The 16,538-nt window shown below is 42.0% G+C and overlaps 1 protein-coding gene across 1 annotated transcript in view; it reads left to right on the top strand.

Moving 5' to 3' along the window:
• Positions 1–16,538, top strand: part of atp1a3a (ATPase Na+/K+ transporting subunit alpha 3a) — a 37,688-nt gene that overhangs the window by 8,481 nt on the left and 12,669 nt on the right. Inside the window, exons 3-9 of the mRNA XM_034201573.1 lie at positions 11,542–11,655; positions 12,269–12,328; positions 12,637–12,840; positions 13,723–13,836; positions 13,977–14,111; positions 14,760–14,877; positions 15,921–16,009. Of these exons, the coding sequence (XP_034057464.1) occupies positions 11,542–11,655; positions 12,269–12,328; positions 12,637–12,840; positions 13,723–13,836; positions 13,977–14,111; positions 14,760–14,877; positions 15,921–16,009 (834 nt within the window). The remainder of the gene's footprint in view (positions 1–11,541; positions 11,656–12,268; positions 12,329–12,636; positions 12,841–13,722; positions 13,837–13,976; positions 14,112–14,759; positions 14,878–15,920; positions 16,010–16,538) is intronic.

Below are 16,538 nucleotides of genomic sequence, written 5' to 3'. Positions count from 1 at the left end.
CCCTGCTCCTGCCCTGCTCCTGCACTGCTCCTGCTCCTGCTCTGCTCCCTGCCCCTGCCCTGCCATGCCCTGTGCCCTGCTCCTGCCTCTGCTCCTCCGGCCCTGCCCCTCTCCTGCCCCTGCTCCTGCTCCTGCTCCTGCCCTGCTCCTGCCCTGCTCCTGCCTGCTCCTGCCCTGCTCCTGCCCTGCTCCTGCCCTGCTCCTGCCCTGCTCCTGCCCTGCCCTGCCCTGCTCCTGCTCCTGCCCTGCCCTGCTCCTGCCCTGCCCTGCTCCTGCTCCTGCTCCTGCCCTCGCAGGGACATGCGATTTTATTTATTTTTATTTTTTAGGACGTTCGATATTAAGTAGGTAAATTAATTCAAACAACGTCATGTTACAATTATTTTTGCTGCTTGCTAGAAAAGGAAAATGTGCGCGGCTCTCATGTCAGGGGTACTTGAGTGAGTGACAGGCAGGCTCTGCATGCACAGCAAACCACCAATCACAATCATTCTTGATCAGATCACAGCAGGCCCCGCCCCGCTAGTTTGCAGACCATCAAAACACTGGTAAAAAATTAGCGAGGCACAGCAGGACAATACCGGCGAGAATGAAGATTTACTTCCCAAAAGAAAAGCAACATCTGCCATCTGGAACTATTTTGGATACAAAAAGGTTCTTCTCGTCTTCATTCACAGATGAACCCCCTTATTTAAGGGTAAGCAACATGCATTATCATGACATGTTGGATCATGACTTAAGGTATGATGAGTCAACCAGTTAAGATCCAGACGTCCGTGACTAAAATCCTTCATCCGGTTAAATATAGTTAAAAAAAATGCAATATATATCGCAGGGGAAGAAAATATCGCAATGTCAGTTTTTTTCAATATCGTGCGGCCCTAATCTGTCGCCATCAGTGGTTTATCCCCAATTACAGAAATATCAGATTCCCAACAAGAAATGTTTCTATTTCTCTGTGTTCAGTGAGAGATGCAACTTTAAGCCAAGCCACTTGCTGATATTTTAATGATTTACCTAAATCCCTCAGGGTGGGTGTCGTGGCTTCCTTCCTTGTTTTTCCACCAAGCCACGAGACGCCTTAAACAGACAGTTCTAACTCGTTTCTCTCCTTAAATTACTCACAGTTTGAAGTGTTGCTTGGCCTCCGATGGTTTAGCAGATGTTGCGATGTATTTGCTCAAAATAAAATAACAAACTTTTGCACATGCAACAAAGAAAAATAGGCCTTTACAATATTCATAAGAAATAGGCAAAACTCAAATAAAATAAACAACACAACTTAGGTATTCTTTCTTTCTTGATAATGCTTATAACTTCACAACTTAAAGGGTAGGCCTACTTGTACGGTTTGTATGTACGTGTACGATTGAGTACGGTTAAAAACTGTTCCTCGACGGCGTCTCTCAACAGGTTGCCCATCACTGTGGCGTTAGCCCAGGCGCCGTGGGAATTGTAGTCCTTTATAGTGCGTTGACTACAGACGTCACAATTAGGTGGCCTTTCTTATCAAATCAAATTACTGACTCTAACATACCGGCCCCTATTGTTATGGGCATCTTTAATAACAATAAACAAAAATTCAAAAAGAGCCAGACAAAGTCAGTCTTCATATTCTATTTGAGATAGACAGGGTGTCTTAATTATCCATCTTCAGTTATTTCCTTATTCTAAGGCAGGCACCAGTAGGCATATTTTGCTTATTGGTCTTTCCAGCGTGTTGGTTTTTGTCTTAAGAAGAACACTCCGAATCAGTCCTCCAGATCCAGGACGCGTCTCCATAACTCTTGCCATTAACCAGGATCCACGAGGTGCATTTGAATCCATGATTAATACGATGTCTCCAGGTATGAAGTTCCTTTTAATGCGATTCCATTGCTGTCTTTCTTGCAAAAGTGGTAGATATTCTTTGATCCATCTGGTCCAAAATAAATTAGCTATGTACTGCACTTGTCGCCAGCGGCATCTTGAGTATGTATCTTGCTGATGGAATAAGCCTGGGGGCAACGAAGGTTTGACCTTGAGCTGCAGCAAATGGTTTGGTGTGAGAGGTTCCAAGTCATTTGGATCATTTGACACTGTAGTTATTGATCGGCTGTTGGGTATTCCTTCAACTTCACGCAGAACTGTTGAAAGGCTTTCATCATCAAGTGTTTGTTGCTTTGTGATGGATAGCAGAATTTTCTTTACAACCGGATTAGTCTTTCCCATACTCCGCCATGATGTGCTCCGTAAGGAGGATTGAAGGTCCATTTCACATCCTTTTGCTGGAGGGCTTATTCTATTTTGCTCAGATTCCACTCTTTTATAGATTCCTTCAGCTCTCTTTCAGTGGCAACGAAATTAGTCCCATTGTCTGACCTCATCTCCAATACTTGTCCTCTTCTGCTGATGAAATGTCTGCAGGCATTAATGCATGAATCTGTATCTAACGAATGAGCTACTTCCAAGTGCACCGCTCTGGTTGTTAGACAGGTAAAGATAACTCCATATCGTTTCACAATGCTTCGTCCTCTTTTCACTTCCAGTGGGCCAAAGTAATCCACTCCAACATATGTGAATGGTGGTAGGTCTGGTGTAATTCTGTCTTTTGGCAGATCTGACATTTTTTGTTCTCCTGCATTTCCATGCATGCGTCTGCACACGGTACATTCAGATATTATTTTTCTGGCTAATGCATTGGCACATGGTATCCAGTATATTTGTCTTAACCTGGATAACATATGATTCCTTCCACTGTGACCAACTTGTTGATGAATATCTCGCGAAGTATGGTTTTAGAGACATGGTGGTGTTCTCCAAGAATGGTTGGGTGCTTTGCTTCCTCAGGCATTGCCATTTTATGTAGCCTTCTTCCAACCTTTATTAGTTCATTCTCGTACACTGGATCCAATTTATACAGTGTGCTACTTCCTTTGATAGGTTTTCCCCTTTTTAAAGTTTCCACTTCCTCTGGAAAAGACTGTTTTTGACAGAAACACAACAATGCTGCTTCAGCCTTATCCAAGTTATCCTTAGAGAGTGTGAGACCTCTCATAGAGTCTTTAAACACTCTCATCTCCTTCTCAATCAGCTTTATTCGATTTGGTTCTTTTGCTTGAGTAGAAGTAACTTCCTTCCTCTTCTTACTTGAAAGCAGCAAGAGATGTTTTACTTGAAGGAACCATGCAACTGCTCTTTTCAGTTTCCTCCAATCAGAGTAGTGATGCACTAGCTTGCTTGTGCCATTTAGGTCAGTTGCAATGGTTGGGTTCACGTTGAATTTGTCCTTCTTCACCTCTGGATCATCAGGATTGCTGTCATTGACCATTTTAAGTGCGTCCGGAAACTCAGGCCATTTGTCTTTAGGTTCTTTCAGAAACAATGGACCATTTATCCAAGTCTCACATTTCAAGAACGATTCTGCTGCCAATCCCCGAGATGCATCATCTGCTGGATTCAGTTTAGTGTTGATGTATTTCCACTGTGATGTTGTTGTTGCTTCTCTGATCAGACTTATTCTGTTGGCTACAAATGTCTGAAACCTTAGCGTTTCATTCATGATGTATCTCAGAACAGATGTACTGTCAGTCCAGAAGACTGAGTTGCATAATGGGATTTGGAGCTCGGTTCTGATCATCTTGTCCATGCGTACTGCCAGTACTGCTGCTGTGAGCTCCAATCTTGGGACAGTGTCTTTTTTCAGAGGCACGACACGTGACTTTCCTGACATGAAGGATATGTGAACGTCTTCATCTTCATTTGTCATCTTAAGGTAGGTGACAACACCGTATCCAATCTCGCTTGCATCACTGAAATTGTGCAATTGTGCAGATTTAATTTGTCCATAATTCTTTGGTTTGATACATCGTTCAATCTTGAAGCTTTCTATCTGCTTTAATCCCATGAGCCATCTTTGCCACTGTTTCTTGAGAGCCTCCGGGATTTCTTCGTCCCACCCACAATTGAGTTTGCACAACTCTTGTAGGACATGCTTTGCAGTGAAGATAAATGGTGAAAGAAATCCAAGTGGTTCATACACAGAGCAGACTGTTGAAAGGATGCCTCTCCTTGCGGCTGGTTGAGATTTTAAGCAGACTTGAAACTTGAAAACATCTTCCTCCGCATGCCACTGTATCCCTAGGGCTCTTTCTATTGGAAGATTGTCTTGGGTCTCTAAGTCCAGGTTTTTTACCTCTTTGGGTTTTTCACTCTTTAGAATGGATGCCAGCACAGTTTTACTGTCAGATTAAATCCTCCCTTTGCACAAAGATCCTTGTGTTCTTCACATAACTTCACAGCTTGATCAGCAGAAGCGACAGATTTTAAGCAGTCATCAACATAGACATTTCTTCCGACAGTGTCAACAGCTTCTGCAGAGAAATCATCTTTGTTGTCTTCAGCGGTTTTAGTGAGAGCATAGGTTGCACAACTTGCTGATGAAGTGGCACCAAATAGATGTACTGTCATCCTGTACTCGGCAAGAGGTAAACTAGTGCTGTAGCGACGCGTCGACGACGTCGACGCGTCGCTACACACACGTGGGTCACCCAAAGCAACAAGCAGTTTGCAATCGCACTTCAAACACAATGGAGACTGAAACGGCTACCACCTCCTCTTCACAGGATTGCGCACGAAGCCCCCAAACGAAAACATCTCGCCCTAGGTCTTCAAAAGCATGGGAATATTTTAAAGTTAGTCCAAAACGCAAAGATATGTATATATTTATATCTCACTGAGACTGCTGCATAGCCTAGCAGAAGCAGCAGCTAGCTGTGGTGGCTACCATTAGCAGCTAGCATTTGCTCTCCGATTTTTACATAAAATGGAATTATGGATTATAAATTCAATCATTTTTTTATACATAGACGTTAAAAACCTATGGATTAACCGATTCAGCCGCGTTTTTTCTCATTTTATTTCCATTGAACACGTCTTTTGATCAGATTACGGTGGTGAGACGATCTCCCGAGAAGCTCTATGAAGGTACGTGTTGTGATGACTGTATTTGCTTCCCCTGTCGCGAGTCCGGATCACTCAGTGATGATACTATATACCTACATAATCTGTGGAGTCTCAGTTTTAATCGGATATATTGTATATGCAGCTACTATAAGTAATAAGGGTACTTTTATCTTGAGTTCTGTGCCAATGTCCGTTAGCATTTTTCGCTCAGGGGTCATTTAGATGCTTCTTATGAGACTTGTGTTTTGTTTTGGTAAACATGGTTTGTATCGTCAGTTAGCTGAGATTATTTCCGTTAATCTGGTATAACACATTAATAGGTTCTTAAATATTAAGATGCCCTGAGACACAGTATCGTGAAAAAAGAATATTTTACATTACGTTTTTTTTACATTACGTTTTTTATGAATTGAACAACAGAAAAATAATCGTTAGATTAGTCGACTAATTGATCAAATAATCGCCCGATTAATCGTTTTCAAAATAATCGTTTCCCCCCAGCACTAAGGTAAACTGACATCTCTTCCTAGCCACCAAAGAAAGCGAAGATAATCTTGATTGGCAGGAGCCACCTTGACCTGATGGTACATCCCCTCGACATCAGCCATGAAAGCTATCTGTTCTTGTCTGAATCAAATGAGCACACCAAGTAGCGTGTTGGTAAGATTGGGACCCTGAATAAGCTTGTCATTTAATGAATATCCTTGATAAGATGCGGAACAATCGAACACTACACGAATCTTGCCCTTCTTTGGGTGATGAACCCCATGATGTGGTATGTACCACACCTTTCCACTCTCAGGTTTGAGCTGCTCTTGGGGCAGTGGCTGAGCGTGACCTTTTGCTATCACAGCCTCCAAGAATGTTTTATATTTATCATGGAAAACTTTGTTCCTTTTGAATTTCCTTGTAAATGATTCTGCTCTCTGCTCTGCAAGTTTGCGATTGTATGGCATCATGATATTCTTCTGTTTGAATGGAAGTTCAAGCTGATAATGTCCATCTTTGATTTGAGCTGAATCTGACATGATCTTTAAAAATTGCTTGTCTTCAACTGACATCTCTTTCTTCTCATCACAACCTTTCTCTGGAAAGTCATGATTGTATTGCTGCACCAGCAGCTCACCTAAATCTGTCACTGATATCCGATTAACAACAGCACATGAAGTATTCTCAGATTCAGTGGTTTCCTGATTCAGTCCATTCACAACCCAACCTAGGACTGTCTTAACAGCAAAGGGTCCTCCATTTTGACTGTTTATTATTTTCCACGGCTCCATTAGCTTTGGTGCATTTGTTCCTACAGTATAAGCAACCCGATTTCACAATCCAATTCAGGCAACTTAATTTCTCTTAGATATTTCCATTTATTTATGGTCTCTTGAGTGGGAATGTGCTCTTTTCCAGCAGGAATTTCCTCTTGTGTGTAGACTTTAGGCAGCTGATAAAAATCATTGCCTTCCATGCAACTCACTTCAAGACCTTTGACAAAGGAAGTGTCAATCACTTTCTCCTGACCCATTGTTTTTAAGAGGATTTTTGTTCTCTTGGCTTTGGCATGCAAATCTTGTTGAAGGGCTTCAGTACAGAAACTTGCAGTGCTTCCCTGATCCTTAAATGTGTAAGTCTGCACAGTCTGGTTCGAGTTTGACAACTCGATTTGAACTGGGATAATTGGTAGGGTTTGTTGACCACCGGCCCCAGTGTGGTTTCTGCCATTTAAAGAGACTAATGCACTGCTTACAGAAGCTGCTTGGGTGTATTTATCAGAGTTGTCTTTTTGTTCAATCCTTTTCTTGTAGCTGTGCAATATTGTTGGATGTTTCATTGAACAAACTTCACATTTCAGTCTTTTCTGACAGTCTTTGCTTAGATGTCCTTTCGTTAGACAGCCAAAGCAAATTCTTTGTGCTTTTAAGCAGTCGATTTTTTCATTGTGAGATGTTTTGTTCATCTTACATGTTTCAGAGGTGTGTTCTCCTGCACAAAATACACAGCGCTTCTGAACAGTAATGCCTTTATGGTCTGTTTTGATGTTTTGGAAAGGTTTTTGCTCTTCATTAACTCCTGGGCTTGTCACAGTAACAAAACTACTTCCCTTATAACCATGAGCAGGCTTATTGCTGGGTGACTTGTACACTTTAATATCCCTTTTTGGCATGACATCCTGTATGTCTCCAAACATGGGGTCTGATACAATGCGTGCATGCTTTTCAATGAAGTCGACCAATATTGGAAACTTTGCTCTTGTCTTATTGTGTTCATAATATGCATATGCAGTTGATCTCCACTTTTCCCTAAGTTTAAATGGGAGTTTCATGATCACATTTCTCATGTTTGCTGTGCTATTTATTTCATCCAAAAACTCAACATCTTCCATTGTGTTGCAACATCCACGAAGAAAGATAGCATAAGAATGCAGTGCTTTTCTATCTTCACTCTTGATGGCATTCCAGTTCAACATTTTGTCCAAACAAGCTGCTGCAATTAAGAGTTGATGTCCATAGTTCTCTTGGAGCAGTCTTTTGGCTTCCAAAAAGCCCTTTTTAGAATCCATGTATTGGCAACTTTTGACCAAGTCTTTAGCTTGGCCTTCTGTATACTGCTCTAGAAAGAACAGCCTGTCTTTGTAATTGTCAGTTTTATCTTCTATTGTATGCTCGAACATTCTGATGAATGAAAGGTACTGTAATGGATCTCCTTTAAAGATGGGTATTTCTCTGGATGGGAGTAATGTTAAGCGTTGCTCCTTCATTAGCATTTCAGTGATTTCGTTTTGCCGCTGCATTACTTGAATAAAGTCATTGCTTTCTGTACGAGAGCTTTGTCTGACTTGGGTGGAGTGATGCTGCTGTGCTGATGCTGCTGTCCTTGTTGTGGGCCCTGGTTGTAATACTTGGCCATGACCACTAGGGGCTGCATGATTTGAGTTCATTGAATTTGAGTATATGAAACTCTTTTTATTATCCTTCTCCACCGGTTTTCCTTGGTTCTCTTCATCCTGGAAATCATCATTTTCATCTGGCTGACCCGTGTCATACTGCTCCTCTCCCACACAAGCGTCAGGATCAGAGTCATCATCCTCAGAAGCTTCCAATGTTTTAATTGTGGCTGTTGCAGCATCAATATCAGTTTGAAGCTCAAGCTTTTCCATTTTAGCTCTGATATTGGCTTTCATTGCTTCCAGGTCAGCTTCTTGTTTTTCAAGTGAGTGTTTCTGTGATAAGGCAGCAGCGCGTGATCTGAGCGCAGCTCTTTCTGCCTCTGCCTTTCTTCTTACTGATGAAGCTGTTGAAGATTTATTGCTGCCACTACTTTTACATTTTTTGCTTATCATGCCCACTGATATTGCTTTATGTGGACTTGACGTATGTGCAGTATATGAGCCATGGTCAAAAGGAGGCACATGCTCAAAGGAGGCAGCTCTAGCTAACCATTTCTTCATCACATCTTGAAACTCATTGAAATATGCAATTTTTGGGAGATACCAGTCAACATGATCACTTTCTTGTTCTTGCTCCGACAGCATTTCTTGCACTGAATAATGTGAGTTTGAAAACTCTTTGGAGAGTATTTGAAAAACCCCACGACAACCTTGCATCTCAATGATACTCCCATAATCAATCATGAGTGAATCAATCTCATTTTTTTTCCTTGAGACTTGACCCAATTTCGTTCTCCTTTTTTTAATTAACTGCGCCAGCTTATCTTCTAAAGCCTTTTCTGTAGGTCTTATTGTTCTTTTTGGTCTGACGTCAGCATTTTCCACGGGCACTTCACGTTCATTCACGTTTGGGTCCATAGGACTTTCATTCGTTTCCACATTTTCCTTTTCAGCCATTGTTATGCTTTATTGTCATTAAACATCCACTTGTAAACAGCTGTCCTTATTGTAATGTTGCGCTTTGTTAGTGTGCGGCTTGGATCCGCGGCAGTAAGCCAGATAGACAAACTTATTAAAGCGCTTTTCAAGATGCGCTCCTTGAGTTACGTTCCACACTTTATTCATAAGCGAATTTATTCCACTTCCAGCATTAGATTATACTGTATTGCAACATCCACAACATGCGGCACAAGCCTTTTTCCACAGAAATCCACGTTGTCACAATCCAGAAAGTCAATGCGGTCCTTCCTTGTTCACTATGAAGTCCGTGATTTGTAAACTCACGATTCACATCCGCTCGTATCCATTCATTTCCAAAAGTATTTCATTCATTATAATAATATGGTGGCAACCATTTAATTCCACACGGATTTGTCCGTCACGAGAGTTTTTAACAATGTCGTGGCTTCCTTCCTTGTTTTTCCACCAAGCCACCATCGCCTTAAACAGACAGTTCTAACTCGTTTCTCTCCTTAAATTACTCACAGTTTGAAGTGTTGCTTGGCCTCCGATGGTTTAGAAGATGTTGCGATGTATTTGCTCAAAATAAAATAACAAACTTTTGCACATGCAACAAAGAAAAATAGGCCTTTACAATATTCAAAAGAAATAGGCAAAACTCAAATAAAACAACACAACTTAGGTATTCTTTCTTTCTTGATAATGCTTATAACTTCACAACTTAAAGGGTACTTGTACGGTTTGTATCATGTACGTGTACGATTGAGTACGGTTAAAAACTGTTCCTCGACGGCGTCTCTCAACAGGTTGCCCATCACTGTGGCGTTAGCCCAGGCGCCGTGGGAATTGTAGTCCTTTATAGTGCGTTGACTACAGACGTCACAATTAGGTGGCCTTTCTTATCAAATCAAATTACTGGCTCTAACAGTGGGCATTCTAAATGTAACATGCTTACTTTGATTTAAGAAATAGGCATTTATCGCCCAGGAGCATGTGAGCAAGGGGCTACACACAAAACAAAATAAATTCATGAGGACATATTTCACGACTTTCTTTTTGCTTCACCCTCATAATGGTGAATACACATGTCACTTCATGTTCAAGAATTAGAAAGGGCTCAAACACAAAGGTCTTCACACACAACTGTTGGATGCTGGGGGTTTTGAATATCCCATGATGCAGAGCACGTTACAGACATATTTAATCCATTATTCTGAATCCCTCTTTCTGTCTACCTTCTGACCCTGAATGTTCCCTTAATCCAGTGGTTCTCAAACTTTTTCTGTCAGGCCCCCCCTTTGGAGAAAAAAAAAAGTCGGGCACCCCCACACAAATAGTCAGGCTCAGTGGCGGCGCCAAAGATTTATTTTGGGGGTGCTGTGGGGTAGCTTGACGTTTCATAGAGGGTGCTCAAACATTTAGGGTTTCCCATTAATATACCCGTCGCTACTGTGGAATTCTCTACTGCAACACTCCCCACACACACAATGTACCCGTGACTGTTACAATGAAGGCTCGATATCAGCTTGGCATATAGGTGTAAGCAGGGGTAAAGTGCTATTTTTATAGGTGGTGTGTGGACCTCACATAGGGGGGTCCGGGGGCAAGATTTTTAAATATTGAAGTTAAAAGCATCAATCTGGTGCACTTTGAGAGCAAAATGAAGAGATCTATGGATACATCTCTCAACACCCATATGAAACAGAACTGTAAACAGATTTACTATTTCTTTATGGATATTTTACAAATCACTCCCCTTTTAAACTTTATTATTTTTTTAATGTCATATAGTATTTCATACCTGTTTTTCATTTATTCTCTTATTTTTTTATAACTATAATGATCATATAAATGTGTGCCTCGGAAATAATTGTTTACATTAATGGTGACCAAAACGTTTGAGACCCACTGAGATAACACTGAGAGTCCTTTAGCTCACTGAGCCTCTCAGTATGACAGGAGAGGACTCTCCTCCACTTTGTATATCCGTTAGCGTACCTCGCTAGCACCAGAAGCTAACAACAACGATCTCCGGTACCGGTGCGCTCTCTCTCTCTCGCACGCACACAAAATGGCTTGTTCCACACACACACAGAGCCGAGCTTTAATGAAACACAGAGACCCAGACGTAATAGTACTGTACTGCATCATATTATTTTCTAAATAACCATTTTTCCTCCTGGTCTCTCGCGCCCCCCCTGTCATGCCTCGGTGCCCCCCTGGGGGGGCGCGCCCCCCACTTTGAGAACCACTGCCTTAATCTCTCTCTCTCTCCTTGCTCCTGTTATGTTCCTCCTCCTTTCAGACACAGCAGCAGCCTCTGCAGTCTGAATGGTGTTAGCCTGACGGTGGTGTAAATTGCAGTTTAATTGGAGCCCTTGAGATAGGCCTGTACTCTAATGATGGCAGATCTAATCAGGAAGTGTAATCTCTCCATCTAACACCAGAGGGATTTCAATCTAAGTTTGGATTTCAATGTAGTTGTTTTGTCTGGATCTTAATGTATAAGAAAATTAGGAGCTGGCAGACAAGCAAAAGTATTTTCTATAAGTATTTGTGGTATAATCAGTAGGACAATCAAGGTGTCCTTAAGCTGTCTTTGCTTGGACTTTGGATTGAGTTAACATAGTGTTTCGTAACTGTTGAATATGCCTTCTTGTGATGCAGTGAGAATAAGGGGTGACAGACAGCTGATGAAATAAAACAACAGGACCACGCGTGTTGCTTACTGATCTTGCCTCTGTGTTTCACAGTATGGACGGTCAGACAGCTACCGCGTGGCCACCACGCAGGACAAGGATAAGAAGGAGTCGCCCAAAAAGAAGGGAGGCAAGGATCTGGATGATCTCAAGAAGGAAGTTCCCATAGTAAGTGCACTGCTTCCTACTTCCTGTGACCTCACTCGCTGTCATTTGACATCTTTTTTCACCTGTTTGTAGTGCCATTGGTGGTTCACAAACCCCCAAAATGTCATTTCAAATGAAGACAGACAGTAGAAAAGCTGTGAAAACCCATCTGTAGTCTGAATTTGCAAAACATTGTATCCTGGCCTTTCTCCAGCATTTAGAGAGCTGCAATCCAACTGTAATTTAATCTCCCTGTTTGAAAGATAACATGACATTCTGTAGCAGCTGGTTTTACAGTAGTACTAGTTTGAGTATATGCCAGGATATGTAATCCTGTTGTGGAGGGATTTTCTCCTGTTTGGTGCAGGAAGCCCAACCCTCAGGATATCCCTTGTTAAAAAACTTAATAAGCTGGTATTTTTTATAAAACCTGAAACTTTAGCCAATTATAAACACATAGCTTCGCAATCACTTGCTCACACAACACCAACACGATTGCCCTTAAAATGTGTGTTCTTTGAAAAATGTTCCATTGCTTGATAGTTTCTTGAGTACAATCAGAATGTATATGTTTTATTTTATATAATAACTAACCGGTTGTTTTAGTTTAACTTTCCATTTGAATTCTTTGTAGACGGAACACAAAATGTCTGTTGAGGAAGTTTGCCGGAAATACGCCACTGATATCGTCCAGGTAAGTCATCAGAAATCACACAACGTCATTCAACTTGATATGGTTTGTGTCCTGGTTTAACTGTGCTGATGATTCCAAGGTTGTTAATTTTACACTGACCTCCATGTCATAACACACATATACACATTTATTTCAATTTCTTAATGTTTATTTTACATATGCATGTCTTTTTGACCCTTTCTTTACTTCTTCTTTTTACACTCATCCTTTATCCTACTTTACCTCCATCCACCATTTATCCTTCGTTTCCTGCCTCCCGCCTCTGCTGATCCATTTTTTCTTCTTCTTTCCTCCTCTGCGCCTTTTAGGGTTTGACCAATGCCAAGGCAGCAGAGTACCTGATCAGGGACGGCCCAAACGCCCTGACTCCACCCCCCACCACCCCGGAGTGGGTCAAGTTCTGTCGCCAGCTGTTCGGGGGCTTCTCCATCCTGCTGTGGATCGGTGCCCTCCTCTGCTTCCTGGCCTACGCCATCCAGGCTGCCACTGAGGACGAGCCCGCTGGGGATAACGTAAGTGGACAGTTGCACCACAGTTGTGCAATACTTATGAGAAACCAGATATCAAAAAGCACCAGAGGGGGTAAACACATAGACAACTACTTACTTCTCTCAGTGTGTATGCTACTTAACCTCCAGGACATCACTCAAAGAGCGATTTGCTGACTCACTACTCCTCAGGGGGGTGTCTGTGTCACTGATAAAGGTTGTGTCAGCCTTTTGTCTGAATCACTCCAACCCGTCTTCGTCTGACACACACCATCCTGTTGCCATCCATTCCTGGGCCCGCCCCAGGGAGAGTGAGAGTCATGGCCATATGAGAGTAATGACAGTTCATGGGTCAGCATGTTTTATGGCGGGTCAGAGCACAGAGTTGAGCCGGGACTGAGGGTAAGTGGCACTGACACACAGCATGAGAGGACAACATACTTAGATGTGACTACAGGGAACCACTGGGGGTGAAACAACAACAGTGACCATTCAGCATGAGTTACACACTGTATCACTCACCCAGGATAAATTCACAACATGATCAGCGTAATGCAGTTATGTCGGACGAGAGGACCGTTTAAATATTGAATGTGGACCTTCTAGTGACGATTGTCATGAAATCCATATAGGCAGAAAACAGATGATCATGTCCAAATAAAACCGCATGCTGCTGTCAGCTAAAGGATGAAACCTCTATAAAAGACAGTTTGTGTTGTTTACAGAACTTCCTGAAAAAGTTCCTTTTCCTCTTTGGATGTCAGGATGCCTCACTGATCATTTGTTAACGTAGTCACCGTCTGTGTGTCTTTCCACTGGTCTGTTATTTGTCTTCCTTTCCTCTGTTTTGACATTTTTAGATAAATGAAGTTTTATTTTCATTTCTATCTTGTCTCTGTACTGTAGCTGTACCTGGGTATCGTGCTGTCAGCTGTCGTCATCATCACCGGCTGCTTCTCCTACTTCCAGGAAGCTAAGAGCTCCAAGATCATGGAGTCCTTTAAGAACATGGTCCCTCAGGTACTGGAAGCTCAATAACATTCCTATTTTTTTTCCCAATCTCTGATGTACCTTACAATTGCATTACTTTTGTGCTTTTCACCTTTTCAGATTTGAGTTGGTTTTGGCATTACATATTTACTCTTTTCTTCTTTTTGCAGCAAGCCCTGGTGATACGTGAGGGAGAAAAGATGCAGATCAACGCTGAGCAGGTGGTGGCAGGAGACCTGGTGGAGGTGAAAGGAGGAGACAGGATCCCCGCTGACCTCCGCATCGTCTCCTCCCACGGCTGCAAGGTGGGTTACTTACAGCCATAGATACACTACTGAATTTGTTTAACGCCAAGGAAAAAACAACCCTAACTGTAAAGCTCAGTGAGGTTTTGTAGAGCGTCAGGTCTCAGTTGCTTAACTAAGTAATTTCAGTAACAAGAAAACTTGACTTTCAGTGGCAGTAAAGATGTGATTGCACAGTAGAAATCAGTGTGAGTGTAACATCTCCTTTGAGCTTCTGTCTTCCCTGTTTGGAATCTGCCTGATGTGCTGGGTGAATCATTATTAATTAGAATAAGCACAGCATCCTCACAATGCGAGAATAAATCACTGTACTGTAAATTCATAATAGCTGTGTAAACTGTTGATCCTCATGCTAAATTCACACAGATGCAAATGTTGCTGTAAATCCTCAAAGTCACCTCAAATGAGTCTTGGAATGCTTTGATGTGAAGTTATATCTTTATTGAAAACAAACCGTCTTCATTCAAATAAGGGCGGAAATAGGAGGACAAAGCATTGAATGTCTGGCATATGTAACTACATCATCACCCTACAAATGATTGTGGTTATACAAATATAGCGGAAGGTGCAAACAATGTTATGCGGAATGCACCAGTTATCCACTCCCTTTTTCTCTCCTCTTTGCTTCTTTGGTTCTCACACTTCCAGGTGGACAACTCATCCCTGACCGGTGAATCCGAGCCTCAGACGCGGTCCCCTGACGGCACCCATGACAACCCCCTGGAAACCCGTAACATCGCCTTCTTCTCCACCAACTGTGTCGAAGGTAAGGCCACGATCACTTCTATGAACATGTGTTGACCGTAGCTATACAGTTTATACGTTTTCATGTTGACATGAAGTGAGCTCACAACCTGTGTTCATCTTAATTGAACATGCTTTTATAAATGCATAAATAAATGAATAAACTAAACAATTTAATGCTATTAAATATATATTTATTTGTATAAAAAATGACAGGTAATAACGGATTATGATGGAAAACAAGAATCAAAAGCAACCACTGTCCGTTGGAACTTAAAATCTCTTCAATTAGTAGTTTATAGTACAGCAAAGTAGAGAGATTTTGTTAAAAATAATTGTATCATTCAAAGATAGTACATTATGTAGGCCTGGAAAAACGGTTCATCTTTTTTAATAAAACATTTTGTTTTTATTTTCCTGGCACAAAAGTGGAATAAATATCCACAACAAAATACAATCAAAAATTGCCATCGCCAAAATCTTTTCTATAAACATCGGCACCCGCTGAAAAATGTGACATCGGTGCATCCCCACTTCTATCCAAAATCTAAATTACCATCGTATATTCCACAAAGACGGTACAAACCAAACACTGTTAGCGTAAGCCACTCTCCTGTCTTCTAACAGTTTCTATATGCACAGTTGGCTTCATGTGTATGTTTGTTTTGTCTTACTAACCAAAAGCCAACACAATAGCATTCACTGTAGATCACAGTCAAAGTGTTAGGTGTGCTGAAGGATGAGGGCCTAGTGACATCACTGGTCTGGAAATGTGACCCCATTTAACCTCATACCTGTTCCGTCCCATCATATTACTGGGAGGCCCTGTGACTCTCACTGAGCTCCACAGTGGAAGAATAGGAAAAGATGATGTATAGTGCGCTCCTGTGGACATATTAGTACATTGCATTTGGTCCAGCACCACCCAGTCTTTTCAGGCAGTTGTCTATACTCAGTCTACACATTTTCATTCTGACATGTCTGTTTCTGTTTTGCTCTTTCTTCATCTTGCTGTGAGTAAAGAAGTTAATAATATAAACTACTCCCTCTCCTGTGTCTCTTCAGGAACAGCGCGCGGCATCGCTGTCTGCACTGGAGATCGTACAGTGATGGGCCGCATCGCCACCCTCACCTCAGGCCTGGAGACTGGCAAGGTACCATATTCATTATGTTATGTCTTTCATAAGCCACAAAATAAATGGAGGTTTCTTTTTTTCAAAACTGGCTTTTTGTTACCATAACAGTTAAGCCCCTGTCACACTGTCCCGAAATTGACACCCGATGGACACACGATAAAGGAAATGTTCAAATTCGGCTGTGATCGTAGCAACATCGGGCCATTCGTGAGGGCATCTAAGCCATCGTATGACCGCCGGTGGAGTTTCTCAGGCTCCGGCAGCAACTTCGTGAGTGGCAACTTCGTAAGGCACTCGTGAGGGCATCTTGTCAAATCGTGTCATCTTCGTGTTATCATCAGATCAGATCAGAGTGAGGGTGAATGCCCGATGGCACCGATGATAACAAGATGCCCTCACGATGGCCTTACGAAGGGCAACATTCACACACGAATTCAACACGAAAATGAACCTTCGCAAGGTCCTTCGGCTATTTTTTGGCATGCCAAAGATTTTGCCACCGCTCACGAAGTTGCTGCCGGAGCCTGAGAAACTCCACCGGCGGTCA

This window comes from Gymnodraco acuticeps, unplaced genomic scaffold, assembly GCF_902827175.1.
Source record: "Gymnodraco acuticeps unplaced genomic scaffold, fGymAcu1.1, whole genome shotgun sequence".
NCBI classification, from domain to species: domain Eukaryota; kingdom Metazoa; phylum Chordata; class Actinopteri; order Perciformes; family Bathydraconidae; genus Gymnodraco; species Gymnodraco acuticeps.
This window is presented reverse-complemented; position numbering and strand designations above follow the sequence as displayed.